The sequence below is a fragment of the Cottoperca gobio genome, chromosome 13, assembly GCF_900634415.1.
Source record: "Cottoperca gobio chromosome 13, fCotGob3.1, whole genome shotgun sequence".
In the NCBI taxonomy this organism is placed as follows: domain Eukaryota; kingdom Metazoa; phylum Chordata; class Actinopteri; order Perciformes; family Bovichtidae; genus Cottoperca; species Cottoperca gobio.
In genome coordinates this window covers 3,855,000-3,881,101 of record NC_041367.1, presented here as the reverse complement: position 1 = coordinate 3,881,101, position 26,102 = coordinate 3,855,000, and the positions used below count along the sequence as shown (strand labels likewise).

The 26,102-nt window shown below is 44.1% G+C and overlaps 1 protein-coding gene across 4 annotated transcripts in view; it reads left to right on the top strand.

Moving 5' to 3' along the window:
* Positions 1-24,659, top strand: part of lekr1 (Leucine-, glutamate- and lysine-rich protein 1) — a 65,735-nt gene extending 41,076 nt beyond the window's left edge. For all 4 annotated transcript variants that reach the window (XM_029447253.1, XM_029447254.1, XM_029447256.1 and 1 more), the window contains 6 exons: positions 4,533-4,610; positions 6,460-6,663; positions 12,918-12,993; positions 16,695-16,859; positions 17,914-18,117; positions 23,166-24,659. In XM_029447253.1, the coding sequence (XP_029303113.1) occupies positions 4,533-4,610; positions 6,460-6,663; positions 12,918-12,993; positions 16,695-16,859; positions 17,914-18,117; positions 23,166-23,591 (1,153 nt within the window). In that variant the 3' untranslated portion in view covers positions 23,592-24,659. The remainder of the gene's footprint in view (positions 1-4,532; positions 4,611-6,459; positions 6,664-12,917; positions 12,994-16,694; positions 16,860-17,913; positions 18,118-23,165) is intronic.
* Positions 24,660-26,102: the final 1,443 nt, after the last annotated feature.

Below are 26,102 nucleotides of genomic sequence, written 5' to 3'. Positions count from 1 at the left end.
TCAGGCTATGTTGCATGATGAGGTGTGTGTGTGTGTGTGTGTAGGAGGAGGAGGAGGAGGAGGAGGAGGAGGAGGAGGAGGCGGCTTTGTGTGTGTGTGTTTAAAGGATTGTGGAGAGGGAAAACGGGCTCACATCTATCTGAGCAGCTCAACTCTGCCGTCTAATGTATTTAACCTAAACTGTAGGTCAATCTCTGTGCTTACTTTTGCTGAATGTAGACAAATAGTTAACACTGTTGCACTTAACATATATTAATAAGGCTACTCTGTTGAAACACAGTTTTAATTTGAGTCATGGCAGTTTCATTTATGTAGCATAAAGTCACAAGTTAGTCTCAGCACACTTCACCCTCAATCTATAGGCCTTCGCATCTGATGTGTAATAAGTTAAACTCAAGTAACAATAGTATATGGAACATAATTACAATTCAAGGTACATAAATTGTTGCGTATGATATAAAGTACAGGATAATTCTGAGTAAATATTAGCTAAATGTACTACAAGGTGCTGAACGCAGAAGAACGGCCGTCTGTCTTCTCAGTCTGTCCCGTGTGGCAGACAGTCAGCCGAGGTCTAGACGGAGGTCCAGACGGGACGTCTAAGTTGATTGGCTAACCCTCCTTTCACTGTCCAGTTGATGCTGATTGGTCGCTTGTTATCACACCCTCCTCCAAAGCCGGTGTGTGTGTGTGTGTGTGTGTGTGTGTGTGTGTGTGTGTGTGTGTGTGTGTGTGTGTGTGTGTGTGTGTGTGTGTGTGTGTGTGTGTGTGTGTGTGTGTGTGTGTGTGTAGTCTCACCATGCATCATATGAGCTCCAGAGCTACTCAAACCTGTGATGCTCGCTCGAGATCCAAGAACAAAAAGTAGCAGTTTGTTCGTGAGCAAGAGGCGTTGCTATGACAACTGCCCAACATTTGACCCCCACCTCCATCAAACATCAGCGTTCCGCACCTGTTGCGTTTCTGTGGCGCCAGATCCGTTGCCTTGGAAACGCACACACACACACACATTTCATGGGGCGGTCTAAGGACAGTGAGCGGCTGTGGAATCCTTCTGATCCTAGCATGCAATCTGATCAGCATGCCAGAGAGACACTCAAGGGCAGCTTGTTTTGTCATGACTACACACACACACACACACACACACACACACACACACACACACACACACACACACACACACACACACACACACACACACACACACACACAGACTCTTTGGGATCTTTAAGCTTGTTCCTATATTCACATTACTTGCACATGGCATGGCACACATGAGTCCGTGTCAAAGGTTCTGACTTACTGGAAACACACCGGTGTGTTCAGGCGAGGGTCGGCAGGCCGTTTGTAATTTGGTCATAAACAACCGAGTCTCTTGCCGTTCCATAAATGTGTCCGACAATTTCAGGGTCGGCCCTTAAAGACAGGAATTCCCAGATCTCATCTTCTCTCCAATCAGACATTTCCGTTACCGTCTTTGTGTAAATTGCTCTTCTTCGTCGCCCCTTCATCCTCCGATTGCTTGGACCACGATAGAAACTTACCCGCCGTGAATTCCCCCCAGACAATGAGCGGCGTGTATTCACACTTGGGCTCGATGGAACATCACACAGACTTTGTTCCTGGGAGCGGTGCAGTCTGGTTGATGTCCAGTCTGTGACCCGTGCATCCAGGTAGTGTTTAGATAATTACACTGTGGAAGGGGCTTATGACAGCGTTTGTCAAAAAGAATCACAGAGAGCGTCACAAAGCCCTTCCTGTAACGTCTGCCTGACATGTATATTAAACGCGTCGGGACGCTTCCTGCTGCATCGTGATTGGCAGGAGACGTTGAGCTCATCCTTTCATCAGAGGATGAACACATAGATCATCCAGCACAGACGCAGGCCAGGTTGAAAGCACGGATTAGAGGGAAGAGAGGGATAGATGAAAGACGGGATGGATGCACTGAGCGAGGGAGGAGAGATGAAAGAGTGGATGATGGAATGAGTGAAGGTCAAGAGAGAAAGCGTGAAGGATGGATGTGATTGATGCGATGCAGCTTGTTTTCATAAGGCTGATCGTGTGTGTGCATTAAAGTGTGTGTGCTGTTAAATAACTATTGATCCCAGGGTGTATCCAAGGACCTCATTTCCAACAAGATCTTGCCATTTGCCTGACACACACACACACACACACACACACACACACACTTTTCTCTCTCTTACCTCAGTCCCCTGTTTATCTCATGTCAGATAAAAATCACTCGCAGCCCTCCAGGAAGAAGTATTTCTTTCTCAGGTGAAAAATAAAACTCTCCCCCCCTCTTGTTTCTCTCTCTCCTCCCCTCTGGGCTCTGTTATCATGCGAGCACATGCTGCACACAAAATGGTTTTTTCCCCTCTCATGTGGCTGTTGGGTGTTTTTGGTGACTTGCCATACACCACAGTTGGCTCAACAGGGTGTTACTAGTACGTTACAATTTCAGTGTCAACAACCACCATGTTTTTCTCCGTCTGCTCCGACCGGATCAACAGCAACCCATGCTCCGTGTTCTCCACTTTAACTCGTGGAGGTGCACGCTCTTTCACTTCCATGATACATTTTCTTACCGGCTCACACATCTAATTACAAAAGCATTGATGTTAATGTTATATTCTTATCAGCATGAGTCATCTCCGACAGCTGATTAGCTGTGTGTACAGCCAGCTGTAGGCGGCAGGTATGCGCTTCATCAGCAGTCTGTCATGTGTGACGCGCGTCGTCAAGCTGTGATTGTGCATCCACTGTGGTTACCTTGACTAAGTCTTGCGCAACCGGCAAACTTGATTGTGATTCATTACTCTTCGTCGTTTCTTGGTGTATGCAGTGTAAATGATTGCGAGTGGAGACGGTGACGTCTTCAGGTCACATTGGACTCCACGGAAATTCATGAGACAATTGTACACGCTCATGCCGTGAGTGTAACCTGCGCTTAACATTCCCACTGATAATGTGTGATGATAAATTCTTCTTACCACCTTTTTCCATGTGCACACCGGGTACACCACACGCCTGCAGATACCTCCACCCCTCCTTCACTGCACTGCACTTTGAACCTTACAGTAATTCACAAAACACCACGTCCTGTTTTATATTTCTCTTTCTCTCGACTCCCTTTTTCACCTCTGGGAGAAAAGAAAAGTCGGGAGCAGGAGACCAGCGGATAGAGAATAGTGGAAACAGCAGCTGGGAGTCAGATATCATGTCATCTGTGATGGAAAGAGAGGCGAAACAGAGAAAACGAGGGACAGTTGACTGCAAAGTACAAACTGTGTGCGTTAACTAAACAGGCAGAATGTAGGAGCACTCAGGGGGCTGCTCTAAATCAGCAGGAGCTGTGACAGCACAGGGGGAGGGTTAAAAAAATAAAGCAGAAGATAAATGGGATGGAGATGTGTGATGAGAGGTACAAAGAGAGGGAAGCTGATAACTGGTGCCAGACAGCTGTGAGTGCAGTGTGTGTGTGTATGTGTGCGTGTGCGTGTGTGTGTGTGTGTGTGTGTGTGTGTGTGTGGCTCACATATTGTCACTGTTAAATTCTGAATATATTGCTGTTAAAATTGAAATCCAAATATCATTACATGTATCCTCCAGCATCAGGATGTTTATATACATTATTAATAGGTGGATGAGGCTGTTTTACTGAATCCACTGGTGCTAAAAATGTACAAATAATTCCAAACAAAAGTCTGTTGTAGATTGCCAGAGAAAACAGGCTGTCTGCCTGTGAGCTCAGACGTGCGAGCCCTCTCACTCTGTATCCTCATTGCGTGTGGCTGCAAGGTCACAGGGCTAGACAGCCAGCTACACACACACACACACACACACACACACACAAACACATTAACTGATCATGCCGACAGAGAGGGGATTAGGCTGGGAAGCCGACAGAGTTAGGAGGGTTAGGGTAAAAAGTGTGTGTGTGTGCGTGTGTGTTTGTGTTTGGGTGTGCACAGGAGGCGGCAGTACTCCATACTGTCATGGCACGCAGAATTAGAATTAAAACTGATTTCCAATTTACTTTCTGAAGAGCGAGGCAGATGCTGCACATGGAGGAAGAGGTGATGTCAAAAGCAAAGCCACACACAAGCATACAGCTTATTTAACAACAAAAACATTTATGTTAAAGCTGCTCTGTTGTAAAATTAACAACCAATAGCGTTTTGTAAGCTAACAGAGTTGTGAGATCCGTAAGCTTTCTTGAACTTTTGCTGATCCCAGAGGGAGAATTCATTGTTAAGCTTCTTCCACAGTGGAGATTCAAGCGTAGGAGTGCAGAGAGGAGCAGTTGTATGGATTTGGTATCTTGCTCAAGTGCTTTTCAATGACACTTGAAATTGTAAAAACATACTCTGGGTTTCAATAAGATTTGACTGCCTGAATGTGAAATATGGTTACAATGTGAAAAACATTTCAGGGATTATTGTATTTTCAGCTTTGTCAGTCTACCTTGGTCTTAAATGTACTGATTCAACCAATGAGTGACCATGCCGTGCACTTTGTGTCTCCAGGGAGCAGAGGAGCCAGAGCGAGGAGCAGCTGTCCCAACAGAAACACTCTGAAAGCGGACACAGGGAGGAACTACTCAGGTATACTGAGCTCTCCTCTTTCCCTTCCTCTGCACTTTTGCTTTATCTCGTGAGAAACTCCCATCCCTTCCCTTCTTTAACTTTCCCACAATCCCTGTTCTCATCCCACTCATTGTCCTCCAAATCATCAACTTCCTCTGCTTCGTTTCTCTCCTCCATCTCCTTCCTCCCTGAGAGATATTAGTGTCAGCTGAGATCTGCCCTTGGATCAGTTGAGGAGATCTTAGGCTCCATAAAGTGCCAGTGACACAGCAGAGAGTCTCGTGTGAGGCTGGCGCAACAGATGGAAGCACTCCTTAGTTGGCGTGGAGTCATGTTTCTCACACACACACACGCACATATTGTAGATATGCAGAGGCACTTCTATTGGAGTGCATCACACGAATACGCAGGCAGACACATGTGTGCACATACCCAACCCACATGCACACACCCACAGACACACACAGAGCCTCTCATCTTTCCGTGCAGGCGTTAGATGTATGTGGGGTGTGTGTTTTTTCACATGGTATCTGCTGGTATTCTTTTTCTAAGCCACTGGCAGCCTGGTGTGTTCAATTACACTGTCAATTTATTTCCCTTCCCACACAGCAGTCTCTGATCTCACCCTCTGGCTGCTATACAGCTCAACATATGATAGCACTCCACTGGGGGGGGGGGGTTAGAGGCTATTTCAGAAAGGATGGGAGCATGCCCCCCCCCCCCCCTTATAGCTCAAAGAAAATGTAATGGGAGACAAAAAAATCACCAAATTGTCTAAAATTGGAGACCATCGGTGTCTAAAGATAATGTTTATCTGCTCAACAAGCTTCGGTTTCTGCAGAGAATCAATTATTACATGCTGTCTTAGCAGTTGCTGCTTTTATATTGAACGGGTGTCACTTTGCTCAAATGGTTTAAAATGGCTTTTTGTGAATGTCCCTGTAGTTTCTCTTCATATGTCGACCTAATAACCGACACAACACACTGGCATGTTACTGTGTTGTACTGCTAACCTTTCCTCGGAGCAGTGGTGGACAGTAACTGAGTGCATTCACTCAAACATAGTAATATATCATTCTACTTTACATGAATATTTCAATTTGCTGCCTTCATTTACCTTTATTTGATAACTTTAGTTCATTTGAATCAACAAATAATTGATCATGTATTATTATAAATGAAGATAACATGTATTAATCCCTTGGCACTATACATATGAAAATATTAAGCTCCTCCTTTACCAGCGGCAGCATTAGAGTTGTGCAGAATGAGTACTTCTGGTACTAATATGTTTCTACTTTTACTTCAGTAAAGCTTTGAATGCAGGACTTTTACTTGTGACAGAGTAGTTCTGCACTGTGGTATAGTTACTTTTACTGAAGTCCACCTCAGCGTCAGGAGACGACATGTGTTTGATACCTCTTACTGTATCTGCTCTCTCTTTGTCAGTCCATCTCTTCCTTTACTTGAACCCTCTCGTCTGTCTCCTGATACTGCAGTGACTTCAACGACTGGGTACTGTGTGGAGAACCTTGCCTGTGTGTTTGAGTAGAGCTTACAGGAGCACAGAATGAGTGTTTGAAATCAGTGTTTGTGTGTTTGTGTGTGTCAACCACCAGACTATAAGGAGCCTGATCAGGTTAGAGAATAAACGGCTTCTCTCTTATGTAACAGACTTACTCTGACGCTTACAGTCACCCGTTGACCTGTCAGTGTGTGTGTGTGTGTGTGTGTGTGTGTGTGTGTGTGCCTGCAGGTGTGTGTGTGTGTGTTTGTGTAGATGTGCAAAACATGCCTTATATTTCCTCCTACACTATGGACAGTAGCTGTGTGTTTCTGTGCACATCTTCTGCATCTTTTCCAACAGGTTAAAAGGTGAGCTGGAGGAGAAACACCAGAGGTGGTTGTCGTGCCAACGAAGGTGCGACACCGTAGAGGAGCAGCTGTCGTCATGGCAGCAGAGAGAGGGACAAATGAGCCGGAAGTACTGCACAGCTGAAGAGGAAGTGACACGACTGAGGGAAGCTCTGGAGGAGGTCCTGCAGGAAACGAGAGAGCTGAGGAGAGAAAGGTTGTGATGTTTACTTCTCCTTCCTTCAGTCAGAAGAAAGTAGTGTTTTTTTTAAACATGTTGATAGCCTCTCCGACTTGAGTGCACGTTACGGGGAACTTTCCCAGCCGGGAACTCATTTTTCAATGTAGCACAAATGGCAGACTGGTGGCTGGGCTAAATCCCTGGTCGGGGAATAGTTTAGTTCTAATGTTAAATATTTACAACCCTTTTGTGTCTGAGAGGACATGGGGGGAGTGCAGGCAGGAATCCTGTGTATGTGTTCCTGTCAATGCAACAACCAAGGGCCGACATCTTTCTCCGAGTGCAGAAGCAGTGGATCTAATAGAGTGTTGGGAGCTGTGCCCAGTCTCTTATGTAAGGTGTTACCTCTCCCCGTGTTGCCGGCTCACACTGCCCAGCACACTGCTCAATAACCTTGTGTTTATGGGTGTTTATCCACGTCAATACAACCAGTTTCTTTGTGGGGGACTACATGTCCCTGCTTGCACTGATGAAGTTGGACAGAGCTCAGGGGTGTTTTATTGTTCTATATTTACCCCTTAGACCTGAAGAACATTTTTGTAGTTAAATGTGTCTTTCCATGCAGGACCTGGGAGCTCATCTCCATGCTGAAGGTCATAAGTTCCAATGCAGTACCATAAATCTGTATGATATGTGTATACAGATCTGTTCAGCTCTCCTGCGCCGCAGTACATACTGTATATGTTCAGTGCCAAGCGCTTCAATGTATCCTTTTTCACTTCATGGGATGTTTGTTGGATGAGTAACGGCTGAAGAAAAGAAGCATTGGTATATGGACTGTATTTATATAGCGCCTATCTAGCTTACTTCACAATTAGCCGTATAAAGGACGACCCGCTCTCCTTCCTTCCTGAGCAACAGCCGGTTTTAATGTCCATTTGTTTCTGCTTTTATATCTGATGGTTAATCTTTCATATCTGTGCGGCTCATAGTTTTTAATGAAATGCATTATGGGGTTTTCTTTGAGCCCTTAAAAGCAAAACAAAACCCAATTATGCAATATTTCCTGTTTCTCTTTCCAAGAAGGACCGAAGACGTCGACTCCATGCTGAAGGTCAGAGGTTACAGTGCTGTCCCATAGACACATATATATACACACACACATGCACAACTCATAGCTCCCCTGCACTACTGCACATTGGAAGGAGTAGTCTCATGCTGCTGCTGCGGTGACAAACATTTGAATCACAGAAAAGTGAGAAGAGATGGGCTGAAAATCCCACAATGCATTAGTATTCGTTGACTCCACATCTCTCTCTCTCTCTCTCCAAGGAATAAATGAAAGACCCTGGCACTGAAAAGATATGCACAGTATTTATACATGCCACATATTGTGTATATAGTATATCATATAGTGTTATGGGACAGTGCTGCGCCCGATGACCTTCATCATAGAGTTGGCCTCCTTCCTCCGTGCGTGTCCTTTACCATCAAAGGTTCCCTTATTATCTTGTACGTCCTGTGTTCTTTCTGTCCTGTTGACAGAAACAACAGAGAGCACGTCCTGAAAACATCCTTTCTTTTAATGATTCTATTCAACGCTCCAGTCAAAGAGAGTAAAAACAATGTTGTCACGAGCCTATTGACTCCCAACAAATTGCAGAAGTTTAACAATAATCCCCAAATATTTAAGATAAAACTTGAGAATGAAAGCTTTGCCCCTCGAGGCTGAAATGTATTTTTCCAGTTGATCTCATTATTTGAATAAATATCAACGGCTTTGTTGGACAAAAAGAGACATCCAAGCCTTTTTCTATGTGGCGTCCTCAGCTGAACTGAGTTTAGTTGTTTGAGGGCTAATGGTCAGTGTGTGTGTGTGTGTGTGTGTCCTAATGTCCTTTCTTCAGATGGTCAGAGAGGCTTAGAGGAAAAGGCTGAATCACTGACTGTACTCACTTAATGTCCCAACCACAAGTATTCACACATTCACACACACACACACGTACACGCAAACACATTCCAAGACTGTTTTTGTTATTGGCCTCATTATAAAGTCAAGAGATTTGACCGCTTCCACTGACCTCCAGTGACCCTTGGAAGGACACATGCTGTTCCCTTGATGGGTCTCTCTGAAACAGTCACACTCGCACAGTGTTACACTACATTTATAAACTATACGCTCCTGTGCTTCCTCTTCCCAAGCCTCTAATATTAATCTCATCTGATTCCATCTTTGTCCCTTTCTAACCCCTGTTATCTCACTCACACACTCCACCCTCTGTGCCACCCTGTCACTGCATATCGCCCTGTGCCAAGCCTTCTGTTGCATGGTCTAACCAGAAACACGCAACATCCCCCCCTCCCCCCCGGACATGTTTTTGCAATAGCATAGTATCTACCACTGGTAGATTGTTTTGTAGAGTTAGAGTCTACATCACTTGTGTAATAAGCCCCTTGCGAGGTTAATATGGGTTAATATGGCCTTTAAAAGTGTTTATCTGCAGTAGGAGGCTGTGCAAAGAGAACATATAGCTTTATTCCCTTCTTGATGCATGTGCTGTAGTCCGGTGTCAACTATACCGGAGTAAGGAGGTGATTAAGGATAAGAGTTAACACTAGATTATATCAAATAAAAAACGATAGCTAACCCTAACCCACAGCCAAACATCAAGCAGGTGCAACAACACAACACAAGCCAGCTAATATTACTGGCCAGGTAGCCTCCCTGCACGGCTCTGGTTCTGGCACGACCCCGGTGTCGCTCCATGCCAGTATTACGTCGGGCCAGAAAAGATTTTCTCTCTAAAATATGGTCCAGTTTCATCAACATGTTCGACCTGCTCATCAAAGCTACATAGTGCAAGTTATGTATCTTATAATGTGGAACAATGCAGATGTTGATGAACACCAGTTGTGAAGTGACCGTGAAAAACCAGTTTAGTAACCAGCAGACAATGGTCTCCCCAGGGCAGAGCGGTGAGATTGAGGGGTGGGAAGAAAGCGAAGGAAAGACATAGCAGCTGAGAGGGAGGAAGGAAGGAAAAGAGGCAGACATTAAAGACGAGGATAGAGAGACGCGTGAAAGGAGGGAGCAAAGGAAGGAAGGAGGCTGAGAGAGAGAGGGTGGGAGGCAGGGTTTGGGGTTGTTGTAGGGAGGAGGGATGGAGACCGTGACTGTGGTTGCAGTGGTTACTTCACACACTGTCTGGCTCTCGCATGCACACAGCCCAGGTCACAGGGGCGCACACGATCTACACACTACACACACATGGAACATGACAGCTTGCACTTGATTCAGTATAACTGACACAAAGTTAAAAACAGAGAGACAGCCCAAGAAGAGGAGAAAAGAGTGAAAGTGGCAGAAAGCGGAGAGAGTAAAAGATTTAAAAGTCAAGAGAGGTCAGGAGTATCTGTGTGGCGTCTCATCCGTCTGTTAAATGCGAGAGGACTTGTTTCAAGTGGTTTCAAGCAGCGGAGGAATGTCTTCGTGACAGAAATGATGATCCCAAAAACTCTCCCTTCTGCCTGTCCCTGTGCAGAGAAGTGGTTTAATGCCTTAGGCTTTACACAATTAGGCCAATAAAAGACTTTAAAAGATTAATGTCAGCAGCACATCTATGAGATGTGTGATTCAGCTGTGTTTACCGCTCCTCTCTTCTGTTTCTGTGCTTTCTGCATTTCTTTTCCCAGAGTGGAAAATATTATATCGTCTACGTCTGGCTCTTTACTTTTATTGTGGCTCTCGGTCCTTTTTATTCAATTGTCATAAATTCCCATTTGCTGTAAATTCATATGTCAATTTTTTTACAAGGCCGTCCGTCCTGCTTTAAAAGCGCGTTAGAGGATTCTCGACTTTGAAATCTTAATCATCATTCCAGATGGAGAGTTATGTATGAGATGATGTCAGCAGAGATTCCTGTTGATCTATTGATTCAGACGTAACAATAACTTTCTCAAATTGCGCTTGAGCTTCGCTGTAAAATATAATTTGGAGTAGAGTCAGTCTTCTTTGCGTGCGTGTGCACAAAAGATAGTATCAGCATAATGGAAAAATGGAATGCGCCTTTTAGATGAGGAAGCAGCCACTCACACTGCACATTCACACACACACACACTGCTCACGCTGCACATTCACACACACACACACTGCTCACGCTGCACATTCACACACACACACACACACACACACACACTGCTCACGCTGCACAGATACACACTCTCCTGTCCTTAAAAGCAGCCTGGCGTGTGAGTGAATGAGAGAGTGCTCCCAGATTTTCCCATCATTCCTCCCTGTAATCCCACCAGACCTCCTTCCGAGGGCTGAATTTGCACGCTCACGCTCCCCTGGGGGGTCACACACACGCACAGACACACATGCCAACACACACACACACACACACACACACACACACACACACACACACACACGTGCACGTACAGGCTTAAAGTTGACTTAAAACTTCTACCTTTGCAGGGGTCTACTTTTTTGATTATCAGAGAGACAGAATTATATCTGACAGCGGGATACCAACACGCAAGCGCTCATGCTTCAGCAGTTTGTTACATATTAGTCTTCAGATTTGTAAAACGGCAAATCCTCACTTGAGGTTTTTTACCAGCTAAGACTTAACTGCAAAACCCCTGCAGAGGCTGCTCTTTGGACTTAAAAAAGGACACAAAATGTCATTATCTCGGACGTATGAAGTAGAATTGTCCTGATCCGATCCTAAGTATCTGTATCTGGGCTGTCCAAAATGACTTGAACATCCTTGGTGTAGATTTGCGTGCCACATAACTATTACACACATAATCTATCAGATGTGTTTTTGCTCTGGTGGGTAGTTTCATAATGCTTGTTTAACAGCAACTGTTAAAGCTTATATCTCCTCTCTGAATCCCGTCTTCTAACAAGGCTGGGACACATTTAAATGAGCTTTAGGAGTCAGATCTTGGCATCAAACTTGCAACTCTTGGGGAGCGTTCATGCATGGCTGTCTGTCTGCATCTATTTGTGCTTGTGTGTGTGTGTGTGTGTGTGTGTGTGTGTGTGTGTGTGTGGTAGGCTGATTAGCCAGAGCCAGTGGAGTGAATAATATTGTGTCTGCTAGGAAGAGATGGAATGTAGCTGCTGCTCTTTATTACACTGTAGATCATCCTCTGCACCATCAGGTAAACACAGAGTCAAGTGTGCACACTTGTACACACACCGACATCAGTTCACCCACTTTTTTCACGCCGGCGGGCCCACACAAGGTGCTATAAGGCGGTGGCTCTGTCGCTTAGGGATTTTCCTATGTATATGTATTGAAATGTTCTCATGCCATTGTGTATGCGTGTGCACGAAGAGCTCCTTCAAAGAGCCTTTTCCGCCGACTCTAACTGTATAAATATTGGTAGTGAACGTAGTTCCTTAACTCGGCTCTGGCTGGATTAAGATCCACGCTGCTTCACATCTTATCAGCCGGACCAGCTGCTGAAATGACAAATTATATTTGGACAGAAGATCAACAAATCAATGAAATTCATCCTTTCTATCTATCTCAGCTCCATCTCACTGTTTCTTTCTTTTGAAGATCTTTCCTTCCCTCCCTCATCCCCCTCTTCCCTTTCCCCCCCAGAGACTCGGGTCGGTGGTTAAATATTCTTTATGCAACCTGACATGCTGAGAGGATCATCAAAAAACAAGCATGTGTAAATATTATCAGAGCTTTTTGAATCGTGACAGATTCAGATGTGATGTTGGCTTACTTATCTATTCAACTGCAGAAAGTGCTGCGCTGGTTAATGCAACCGTGTGTGTGTGTGTGTGTGAGTGTGTGTGTGAGAGAGAATTTTAAACATACTTCACTCACTGACTGTTGAAGTGAAGTCACTGCATGTTATCTCTGGTAAGTGTCTCTCTCTGGTTGTGCAGTTAGTGTCAGAATATATGGAGTTTCTGTTGTTGCATCTGGAGGTTTGGTTGTGCAGCCAGTGACAGTGGACGTGTCATGTGGTCTCATATGGGAATCTTAAGGCCTTTACAGCAGCGCTGTAATGGTTAGAGAAACAGATGGAAGGCTGTGTGCAGCTGCACATGTAAGAGAATGAGTTATTTGGTCCTCGGGCAGTTACTATTAGAACATGCTATATTTATCTTTTCATTACAGTCTGTATGCTGGATGTTTCTTTCCTTTTTTGAAATGTACAACATTATAGAGGACCTCTCAGTTACAAGTAGAGGACTGTTCTGAGTCTATGTTGCCCTGAGTATTCATATATTTATGTTCTTGTGTTTGTGTTTACAGAGACATGATGATAGAGTCCCAAAGCAGAGCCCTGAACAAGATGGAGGAAGACTGCAGACGGCAAATGCCCTCTAAGGTAAGTCTTTACTAACAATAATCATATTACTACTGATTACATAATGTGGAGAGAAGTGGACCATGATGCAATTTATATCGTAGCAGGTTTGCTATTTTGCCACCGGCACGCTTAAGTCCATCCATCCATAAATAACGGGCATTCAGGTGTGCAGGTACGGGTGTATATGTATTTAGAGATGTACATGTGGGGCCAGACGTAAAGCAGTGTTGACCCTGGGAGGGGTTTCTGCTCGTATTACTCATTTGAGTTTAATATTTTTACCAATTATTATAAAAGGGCTTTCTGCAGAACGGAGGTCTGCCAGGTCACGAGTGCAGTGGGTGAAAGGTGAACTCTCTTTACACTCCGGGTGACCCCAGGGGAGGGAGGGGGGGACAAGTCAAATGTAGGATGAACTTGGCCTTCGGCAGTTTAAATCTTACCTATCGGACACACTCCTACCCTGTCTCCCTTGTTATTTACACACCTAACACACGAGAAAGGTCTTGACCCATGTCGTGAATCTGAGGAGGACGGGAGGACAAGAGACTCAGAGTAGTGAAGGTTTTCTATCACACTTTACATTTTACAATGTATTAAACCACGTGTGAGGAGAAGTGCTGAGAGAAGAGAGAACAAAGTAGAGGGAGAGCTGCTAGTGGAGTCCATCTAAAGTAAGTCTATGACTCTGAACAGGTGTGAGATTAAATCATGATCTGTGCATATCCTGGGAAGTATGTGACCACGTGCCTGCGTGCACATCACATGGGACGATTGCATGTATGTGTATGCAGGGGTGTGTATTAGATATATAGCTATCTAAGGAGATAAGCTTCAGCATCAGACGGAGGTGCATTCACATGCTCCTCAGACGTTCCCACTTCATCGTCCTTCCAACTGCGGTGTGTTCATGAGCCTTAAGTCGTAACGTGGAAATAACACGACTGCTAGATGTGTTGTATTTTATTGCTCAGACATTTAAAGCACACGTTGATTTAGACAATGACTTCAACACCACATTAATCTCGCTGTGTCAACAATAGAGAAACATCATTCGTGTATCCGCCCGGCAATTCAGATCCGCTCCAAACTGTGATGGGTTATTCCTGTGTCCCATGCTACACCCTGCCACCAGTAGTTTCCCCATAATCCTGTTGACAAGCAAACAGACAGGCTCAGTATTTACGCCCTAAGCCAATGTGTAGGCTCAGGATCTGTGCTGATCCATGCATTTTATTTTATGGATCGGTATCGGCTATATAAGCCTTCCAGCCCCGTGTTTGCCAGAAATGTCCTATTGTGCTCCTTTAAAACACTGGAAACACACAGCATTGTGAGTAAGATAGCAGCTGTCTAGTCTTGCAGAGCCAGACCTATCTCCACACTTTGTTTTAGCGCTGTGCCATCGCTGGAGGAAAAGGTCTGGCCAGTAGCAGGCTTATACGCACAGTCGACATCCTGTGAGTCAGACTAGCAGCTGCCCAACATAATTCAATTGCCTGCTAATTTTGATTTAGTCCAACATAACAGGAACGATACACAGTGCAGCTGAATTATCTGGAAGAAAATAGGACCCAGACATCCTTATAATTAGCTAAAGGTTTTACCAGTGTAATCAAATTGCCTGGTTGTAACTGCATATTGGTTATATGGTCTTTAGATGTAATGTTGTGTAATGAACTCAAACAAATAAAGAATTGTTCATAGCGACTTTGGGTGTATCGGTTTGTGACTGGCAGACACTTAGTTCCAGTCTGTTGAAGTAAATAGACGCCAGGACAGCATCCAAGCTATTGTCACAGTTCAGAGGAGTTTAACAGGGAGGATCCTGACACACACAATGTGGACGAGATTATGAGGCTCCAAGACCACCAGTCTGTTCGACACCAGATAAAGTAAACACACACACACACGCACACGCACACACACACACACACACGCACATGCACAAAACCAATCTGTCTTTTATTAGGCAAACATGGTCGTAGTGTCTGCCTGCGAGAGTGGCTGAGGTTTAGATGAATGTCACAACAAAGAGGACATTTCTCAAGAACTAAGAATGAAAATAACGTTACATCTTTTACAAATTCATCTTAGAATATTAAGTATGAAATATTTGTGAATGGAGTAGAGTATTGTTTACCTTTTTTGGAATTACAATAGTCCAGTTGCGACACTTTTTGCACAACAAATGGTAACATAAAACATTTACAGTATCTGTTAAGCTAAGTGTTAAAAGTGTTCTGTTCTGTTTGAGAACTATATTTCACTTCATCTTAACCACTGACCCGACTCCACACACACATCAAGCATGTTTGGTCACAGTGATTAAAGAGAAACTGCAACAGAACATGTACAAGAATTTAGTTTGGCTTATTCGATTCTATTCCTAAACCCAAAAAGATCTAAATATATAGATATAGATATAAAGATGCCACGTGCAATACGACGACGTATGCACAAGGATGGTTCCCACACGCATCCATACAGGTTGCTGTCATTGTGGGCTTCCTGGCTTACACCCATGGAAAGGAAGTGGTCACTTTTTAAATACAAATGACAGCTGTGTACATACATGCACACACTCTTACACACAAACGGATACACACAGACGAACCATCCGAGCTCCTCACACGTACATTCACCCAGCAGAGAGGAAGTGGTGTTTTCTCATTTCATCCAGCACACGCAATCTCTCATACAGTCTCTCAAACTGCAACCATAACACACACACACACGCACACACACACACACACACACACACACGCACACACACGTTTTTTCACACGTCAATCCGTCTTTATTTTTTCCCTCTTTCACCCACATCAACTATTTCTCTTTTTTCACACTCGCATGCATAAATGCTCACACGCACACACGCACGCACACACACACACACACACACACACACACACACACACACACACACACACACACACACACACACACACACACACACACACACACACACACAATGATCCCAGCCCGTGGCTCTGACGCTCAGTTTGTCTGATCTTCTAGAAAAACAAGGTAGCCTTGACCATGCGTGACTAAATATGTCACGTGCATCTTCGGCCCCTCTCTTTCAAGAGCCAAATCTGCCGTTTTATGTCACCGACAATTACATTTATTGACTGCCAGAGATGACAAGGCCGGTCACACGGCTGTCCTTGTCACACTCTGTGACAAAGCTTTGCATAGCACAGTCCCCCTCATATATTATGAACAGGGTGAAGACATCTATTTTAGAGCCCAGCAATAACAACGCACCATGGAACAATAACAATATCTTTAGAGGGCAGAGACTGCGGCTCGTTTCTTTGAGCTTAAATATATTTACAGAAGCGCTGTTGTGTTTTTAAGAGTAAGACAACAATGCCAGATCTGTTCTCAAACCTTCCCTGACAGCTACAAAAACCTCAAAAGGTTTTCTTGAGACACATTTTCAGGTTGCATGAGTGTTGTGTACCCAGCGGTTTGATACACCACTGCTGTCTGCTCAGGTCTCCTTCCTGTTTATATGGTGAAGAAATCAACACTTCACGGTTCTCTTTTAGGACTCTGAATTAGAGACGAGGTTTAGGATGTGGCCTCGAATGAACTTCTACTTAGAGTTTTCATCACGCACTATAACATATATCTGTATGAAAAGCGTTATGTGGTCATCACACACTCTTACACTGGTGTGTAAGTGTATCCTTTGTCTTTGTCTTTTTCAGCTGGCTGCCGCCCTCGAAGAGCAGAGAGCCCAGAATGCATTGCACCTGAGGGAGCAGATGGAGGAGCTTCGCAGGGAGGTGGAGTTAGAGCTGACGATTGACAAGGAGAAGAACCAACTGCTGCTTCTACTGTACCAGCAAGACGGCACGCAGCTCCAGCAGAAGGTGCATGCCTACATTACATTCAGAAATACCAACGACATGCATTTGTAATAGGCAGCTTATAGTATAATTAATTATTTACCATATAAGGCGTCTTCAACACGCCCTCCTCTCCAGCTTTCCTGTCATATCCCCCTCCCTATTTTCACATCTTTCATTCCCCATATTTAAAAGAAATCAGACGAGATGACATCTTTCCTTCTCCTCCGTTGCTTCACTTCCCTCTAGGTACTGTCTGTTTCCTCTCTGTGACGTTCTGCCTTCCAGGAACTAAAGAGAGTTTCCACATTGTTGCTGCGTGTAATGCTTGTCTGTGTTTTCTGTCTATGTTGCATAGTTTCCAGTAATTCTCTTACATGCCTTCTGCATCATTGGAGACCATTATGAACACACACTGTGCAGACTACTGACACACACACACACACACACACACATGCATGCAGACAGTGTGGATGACACTGTGGTTAGTCTCTGTGTGTACTGAGGGGATAAAGAAGGAAGAAAGAGACGGTAAATCCAGACAGTGGGGGTAAGACAACAGAAAACAATGACACATCAGGTGAACTGGTTCACCCACACACTGAAGAATACATCCGCCCACAGCATACAGTGTGAGTAACAACCAAAACAAGTGACACTTTATGAGTTTCCACAGTGTAGTAAAATTGAGAATTCCAGCTCTACCTCAGCTCCCACTGTGTCGTGCACTGCGTAGTCCTCTCCTCCCCACTTCCTGTGCAAAATCTAGAAGAGGTAACAGAAAACATGTTTCCCCCAACACATGACACGGAACCCCTTGAAGTCCTGTAACAGTTATGTCGTCTTGATTTCCCTGACATCTTGGCAGCACATTTGAGCGAGTGAGTGTAAAAACAGAATTCTGAGATGTCTCATGCGACAGTGAAGAAGTTCATGAGTGAATGAGCAAAGACACAATCCAAAGCCGTCCTCCAGTTTCTTTGCTGTTTCTGACAAAATACATTAACAGATAAATAGTCATGATTCAATAAAAATGCAAATATGCACAAATTGGAATCTATTTTTCATTCTTCTCCAGCTGGAGGAGAGAGAGCAGGTGCTGCGAGGACTGCAGGAGGAGCTGCAGGAGGAGAGGACGAGCAGGGAGGAGGAAGGGAGGAGGAGAGAGGAGGAGATACACCGGGAGTTGCAGCACTCCCAGCAGCAGGAGGCGCTACAGCTGAGCCAAACTAAAGATGAACATCAGCTGGTGACGAAGAGGAATGCTGAACTTCAACAAGAGGTATGTGTGTGTATGTGTCGCTGTCCGCACAAGACAGAAGAAGTTGTCACTGTAAAAGTGGAAACAAAGAGAGATTTGTGTGTGTGAGTGTGTGTGTGTGTGTGTGTGGTCACAGCGAGCGAAGAGAGTGAGAGAGTTGAAATGGGGGGGGGGGGAGAGAGAGATAGAGACAGGCAGAGTTAATATTTGCTTTGGCAGCTGAGTGTGCAGTGATGGATTTCTGTGCCTGAACCATCCGAATGGAGTTGAAATAAATTGTGAAACAAAAATTGAAAAGAGGGAGGCAGCGCATAGGGGGAAGACGGATGAGGCGGCTGAAGGAAGGAAGGAAGGAGGAAGTGTGTGTGTGTGTGTGTGTGTGTGTGTGTATGAAATAGAGTAAGGGAGTAAATTATGAACAAGAACAAAGAGAGGATATGAAGGGGAGCATATCTGTGATGAGAGTGACTTTGCCGTGTGTGTGTGTGTGTGTGTGTGTGTATACTTTCAGTCTTTGTGTGTTAACACCTGGGCTCAATCACATCTAAGCAGTCCACTAACACACACACTTATTTCCTTCTAGCATGACTTTAATTCTCATTTCTGTGAGATTGTATCGTGCGTCTTCCTCCCGTCTACCTGACTTCATAATGAGGGAATGTGTTGTCAACACTGAGAGTGAAGTGACATTACACGCAGTCATTTAATCCGTTGTTAATGTAAAAATAACAAATGACTGCAGCTTTACAATTGTGAAATCTTAACTAAAACATGCAGCTTCAACTGCCGAACAGCATTTACATCAGTGCAAAGTACTCTGTAGGAAATGTAAACAATACCAGTGGAATTATAAACGAGGGGGCAAAGATCCCCCTGAATCATTTATTTTATTTTAATACATTTCTCTTCACACGCTGCACATTGTGCGCCGCATCATTAGCCACCACAGAGGACGGTGGGTCTTTCTACTTGTATACAATAGGACGGTTTGTCTAATAGGAAGGTGGAGGATTTGCTGATATACAAGTCAATCAATATCACAGAAAGCCCATCAATCAAGGTAAGACGTGGGCGTCCATTCCTAGTCTAGAAAGGTCACTAAGTCAAGTCAGTGCCTCCTCTCCTCTGCTCAGCACTCCTTCATCCCCTCTTCTCTTTGTCCTCCTCATCCTGCTCAGCCTCGTCCGACAGCCACATGGTTCCCCCAGGTCCTCTTCTCTCTTATGTTCCCCCTCAGTGTAGACAGGATTCTCAGCTGAACGCCATGACGTGTTGTCAACACGACACTCACTGATTCCTCAATCCTTTTTTCTTTCAAATCTGGGTTGAGTATTTTTTTAAAAAGTGAGGCCGCTATTAAAAATGGCGACTCATATCGACTCATCTCACCTGGAACCTCGACCGCGGTGGTATTAAAATACACAACTTCATGCTCACAGAAAAGCACAAAGAGCGAGTTGAGCGAGTTGTAAATGCGGCATATCAGCAGCACCTCCCTTCCTGTTCTCCCACTGTCTCTTTAACCGCCTCCCTCTGCCTGTCCAGATAGGTTCAGCCAGTTCAAGGTGCCCTGATGGCAATTTCACAGCTGACATGCTCTTTTATGTCATTCATGGACCTTCAGTACAGCAGCTCCTTCCCCCACCACCCCTTTCTTTCACTTCTTTCACATCTAATTTAAGAGGCCCATTTGTTACTGTGCTGTGTCTGTAGTTTTAGAGCAAATCAATCAGTATAATCCCTTTAGATGACCTTTGATTTCTCTTTCTTTCTTTCTTTCTTTCTTTCTTTCTTTCTTTCTTTCTGTCTTCTGTCTTCTGTCTTTCTTAGCCTTTCACACTTTGCTTCAGTTCTGTCTCTAATGACCCCTCTCAGTTCTTATCTAATTAAAAGCTAATCTTCTATCACCTTGTTCTTTAGAAAAGATTTATTGATCTCTGTGTTGTGTGTGTGTGTGTGTGTGTGTGTGTGTGTGTGTGTGTGTGTGTGTGTGTGTGTGTGATAATCAGGTTTTGATCATGACCTTGTGATATCGCTCTGTTGCCAAGATACTGTTTCAATGTCGAGGCATTTTCATCAATTTTAAGAAAGTAATTTGATTTTTATAAAAACTAACAATGCTGCTGTAAGCGTATAAAGGACAAATTAGACTTTTTGTTTTAAACCATAAGCTTTGTATCTCATCCTCAAGCGCTGAACCTGATGACCTCATGTGGCCCCTGCTCACGGTTGTATCAGCACACTCAGGTCAACACTTTACTGCTAAAAGTACAAACTTGAACAATATATTCATTAATGCAGTCATGATTAAAAAGCTCCTGAGTCCTCCAGGAGGTGAGTCTCTTCTTAACAATACTCTTCACCATTAGTCATTAGTCATGTCATTTAGCATATTCATTCATAACAACACGTGTGTGTGAATGTGTTTTGTCCGTAAACTTTCAAAGTCTCTCGAGCGCCAACATATTTGCACAAGCATGGCTGATAAAGTATGTAATTGAGCACATGGACACACACAAGAACACACACCCAAACACACTCTGGTGGTGCCCCATGCAGTCTAAATCCCTCCTCCTCTCCTCCCTCACCGCTTTGCTTTGTATTTTCTTTCTGCCCCACCCAAACTCTTTCTCCGTCTCCCCTCCCTGTCTGGTCGTGTCTCCCTCCCCCCTCCCTCTCTGGCATTGTTGCAGATGGACCAGGACAGGAGGAGAAGGTCACTGTGTCTGGGGGAAAGAAACCTGACCTTTAACCTCCCACTAACAGTACTGCGATCACACGACACAACGCACGCATGGTCAGAGAGTAGCGGATGTGTGTGTGTGTGTGTGTGTGTGTAGTGTGTGTGTGTGTGTGTGTGTGTGTGTGTGTGTGTGTGTGTGTGTGTGTGTGTGTGTGTGTGTGTGTGTGTGTTGCCACTGGAATGTGGTACAGTGTTAGATTAAAAGCAGGGGCTCTGTGGGTCTGCGTGTGACTTCCATCTAATAGCCCTGTAATCCTGCTCTCACTAGGAGCCCCTAATGATGGCTGTCTTTCTCTACAGCTAGACTGGCATGCAAGACATCACACGCACGCACACACGCTCACACGCTCACACGCACACATGCCTGCATATAAACAGGGAGGAGGGAGACTCACACTCCAAGCCTTGCATACACACACAGAAAGGAAGGGGCCGAACGTGTGTACAAACTCTCACACACGCTCTCACAATAATTGCATACAACGGCATAAGGCGTGACACACTGCACATGGAACATATGATATAGTGGCATATAGGCACCTATTACCACATTCACATATGTTGAAAATTACAGACACATAAAAAGAAAACCATACGCAAAATATGAGCGTAAAAAAGAGAAAAACACACATGTAATATGTCTTTCATCCTTGGGGAGGGAGGACCAGATTATGACATGCACGCACAGAGACGGTAGAGCTATATGTGGACAATAAGACAGACCAAGGGAGGCACAATATCACTCACACACACACACTACAAGTGAAGAGTGTTCCTCCAACACAGTGCATACAGTGTTTAGCACCTGGCAGCAGAGAGATACATACTTTACTTTACCCGCAGTAACACACACACACACACACACACACACACACACACAAACACAACGCCCATTAAAGCAACATATGTTTTGGATCATCCCTTAACCTATAATCATTCTGCATGATGGCTACAGGGAGCTGTTCACACTGTGTCACACATCAGACTAGTGAAACTGATGGACTGGTGGATGTTGAATATATGTCTAGTCAGAATATTAAAGCTCACTGACTTTATAAACCTTCTGCTTGAGCTACTGGAACTATTTAACTATGTATTAGCATCTTCTACCACTTGCTGAATGGCAGTTTTCTGTCTGAATATATCTGTATGTATCCTCTGTATATTGCACACCTTTGCAAAGGTAGTTCTGTCTTATGCTAAGTTTGTCTTCTGTCCCAGTTTGTGGGTAGAAAGCACTCAGGATCCCCAAATGTATGCATGTGCACAAGCACCGGTTCTCAATGTGTCCCCTTTAAAAGAACATGCTAAACGGGAGGGGCTAAGCTTTGCACAGAGTTGTGATAGGTGTCCATGCAAGACTGCTGCTCCTGCTGCATCTTTTATTAAGTATCTGTTCAATTCTAGGATTTTAGTTTGTCACCCGGGTTGCATACAACACATGTCTGTTATCAAACAGCAGATGGTCGAAATGACGTAAACCATTCAAATGGCACGTGTTCGCAATTAAATGAGCCAGTGAGCAGTGTTTATGGCCGTCCGCCATATTGGTATGTAAAGTGATGAGAAAGCTCAGACTGTGAAAGCAGCTCCCTTTCGTCTTCTTTTAAACTTTGGCTCGGGACTTAAAGTGAGCAGCTTTCCTTTCTCTGTCTGGCTGCACTTGGTTTTCATCAGATTTGATTCAGTGAAAGAGGCTTTATCTGTCAGCGCACCTGAAGGTATAAACAACATGATGTATCGCATGTTAACGTCCCGGCACCAACTATTCCAGAGAGACACACACACACGTACTGCAAGTGTGTGTTGTGGTCCTTTTTAATCTGCATTTGTATGAATAGTTCATGTAGAGAAAGTATTTCTGTGTGCAACATCTTCTGTCTTTTTGCTTTGTTTGTGCTTGTTCCTGTGCTGTGTGTATTAATGACACTGGATCGCTGGGACTTTGTTGGGGTAGCTTGCCTGTGTGGGTCTTGTACCTGAGTCTCTTTGATTATGTCAGCGAGCTGCTCAGAATGACTTGAGTTGTGTCTCTCTCCCTACAAAGTAAGCCCATCTTAAATCCCTCAGCCTCATATCCAGTCTTAAGAGTTTAGTATTATAGTATTGTCACAGATTGTAGTTTTCACATGGCACGGCCTGACTCCAGCTCTGTGTTTAACACGCAGACAGAGTTCATATAGATCTTCTCATCTCTCAGTAAGTAAGTGAGTACGCTTATTTTCTTTAGACTGTGAATAGATGAAGTTATGCTTTAAGGATTCAGTACGACACTAAATGATTTGCTGAAATAATACTTTCCCCACCCTCTCTTGTCACCCTCCAGGTGGCGTTACTCCAGGAGACAGTAAGAGGGGAGTGTGAGGAGAGAGGGCAGCTGACTGCTGCTCTGGCTCAAGCTCATGAGGAGCTTCTTGGGCTGCGTTCCCTAGCGTCTCATCAGGGCTCCTCCAGGTCTCCTCTAAAGCCCACGGAGAGACACACTCCCCCAGGGAACACGCACAGTCAAACCCGGGTACCTCTCACGCGCTCTTTGAACTCCCCAAACACCCTGCGGCCCTCCCCTGCATGCACAGACAAAGCACCCGGCCGAGGCACAGATGGAGCCGGAGCAGGGAGGAGTTTTGAGTTTTGGAATCGTGGGGTAGAAAGACGACGAGAGGGGACACTGCCCAGACTGAGAGTCAGCAGCAAAGTGGGCGAAGTCAAATGTAAGGTCAGTTTAGAGATGGGGGAGAAGGAGAGACTTTAAGAAGCAATGTGAATGCAGGTCGGACGTGTGTTCTTGTGATTCTGGAAGTCCCGTGGACACAAATAATCATATTACTTTAATAGTGTTGTTCCCTTAGAATGTAATAATCCCTCAACTTGTCACACACACATACGTATGTACACACAAACACACACTTTCTACACAAGACACAACTACTGAGTCCTGCTCGTACAGCAGTAAACTCCACGGACACACACTCTCTCTGACAGACATGCACTTGTTTTCTCCCAACCCGACTCACGCAGTCTCAGTGTCACGCACAGGATTTCACAGACAAACACCCGCACATGCACATGGTACACACACACACACACACACATGTACACACACATGCAAGCACACACAGCTTGTCACAAGGGCAGGGCTGAAGGAGCATGACAGCGTGTCCCATGCCACCCGTGGACACAAACAAAAGGCAGGCAAACACAAAAGAAACTGTAAGGCAAGCACCCCCCACCCACCCCCCCACCCCACACACACATACAACAATTACCCATTCCTCACCCCTCAGGCATTGTGTGTTATTGACATCATTCACTCCGTGCAAGGTCTTTCCATTCCTCCCGCTCGCTCTTCCTCTCCCTCTACATTTGGAATGAATTGGTAGGATGGGAGAAATGCATGAAGCGTGTGCGGCATGGAACTCATTTCCCCGCTTTCTGACACACATGGAAAGCTTTTAGTTTGACTTCCGCGTGTCCCTCTCTTCCAACCCATCTGTGAGACAATAATCATCGCTCGCACAGAAAGGTGGGGCGATAATGATTTTATCCTGCCAACGCTTCCTCTGTTTGCCAAAACACTCACATATGTTTTACCTGCTGAAAGTCTTGGTCCGTGCGGACACGACGTTCTGAAATATAAAACAATGAACATTCGCTGCCATGGAAACCTAATTTTGTACTTCCTCTGTTTTTGTCCGGAAGGTTAAATTGGAAAATGTCCCACACATCACAAACTGGTCCATGCTGAAGTTCACTGTCATGAAGTGTTCATAAAGAAATGGATTTAGTCTTTAATCCTAATCCTACTCCACAATAAACTGTCCCCTTTATGAAAAACAACATGACATATTCTTTTATTCTTCTTTTTGTGCTTTGCAGCTGACTTCTTGTTGCCTTCCTGTGTTTCAGTGTGTGATTGTGTGTGGCCTTGTGTGTGTTTACTCATTGCATGAGACGTTGCCATGTGTGTGTGTCTCCAGTGAGTGATTGTTCCCACTCTTACATCACCATCGCTCACTTCTAACAATCGAGTAATGTCACTGAAGGACAACGATATATATACGTCATCGTCACAACGTCGTGTGTGTGGGATGTGTGTTGAGCTTATAAAAGGAAGACAGTAAGGCTGGGTGTCTGTATGTAAGTCGCTTGTAAATTCACTTTGAGGAATAGCAAATATATTTGTATTTATATATTAATAAAAAGTCTATAAAAAAAGGATATTATATACACAATATATATTATATATATATATATATATATATATTATATATAGATATATATATATATATATACACAATATATATAAATATATATATACACATATATTGATAATATATATATAAATATATATATTATATATATATTAATATATATAAAATTATAATATATAATCTATATTATTATTATTATAATATAGATATATAATATATTTATATATATAATTGCTATATATATATATATATTATATATTATATCTATATACTATCATATCTTCCTATATGATCTCTAGTCTATCTCTTTCTCTGATATCATATCTTCGCTCTCTCCTCTCTCTCTATCTCTCTCTCTCTCTCGCTCTCTCCCTCTCTATCTCTCGCTCTTCTCTCTCTTCTCTCCCTCTCTCTCTCTCCTCTCTCTCTCTTCCTCTCTCTCCTCCTCTCTCCTCTCCTCGCTCTCTCCTCTCTCTCTCTCTCCCCCCCTCTCTCTCTCTCTCCCTTCTCTCTCTCTCTCTCTTTCTCTCCTCTCTCCCTCTTCCTCTCTCTCTCTTCTTTCTCTCTCTCCTCCTTCTCTCTCTTTCTTTCTCTCTCTCTGTCCCTCTCTCTCTCTCTCTCTCTCTCTCTCTCTCCCGTCTCTCTCTCTCTCTCTCTCTCTCCCGTCTCTCTCTCTCTCTCTCTCTCTCTCTCTCTCTCTCTCTCTTCTCTTTCTTTCTACTATCTTCTTCTTTGTCTCTATCTCTTCTCTTGTGTCTGTACTCTCTATCTATATTATTTCTCTTTCATATATATATTGTGTATTTATATCTTTATTCTATTTCATTTCATAAATCTAGCTTATTCTTGCTGGCTTCTCTAATATTACCTACACTGGCTTTAGGCTTTTAATGAAGCTTCGTCGATTTAAATGAGGAACTGTGTAATCAAAGAATAACTACATTTGATGCCAACTTTTCGGTCAGTTTTAGATACACTTGTGGTCGTTGGTCTATTCCACAAAGCTATTGAGGTTTGATACAAAGCCCTGAAGACCTTTTTCACTGCAAATA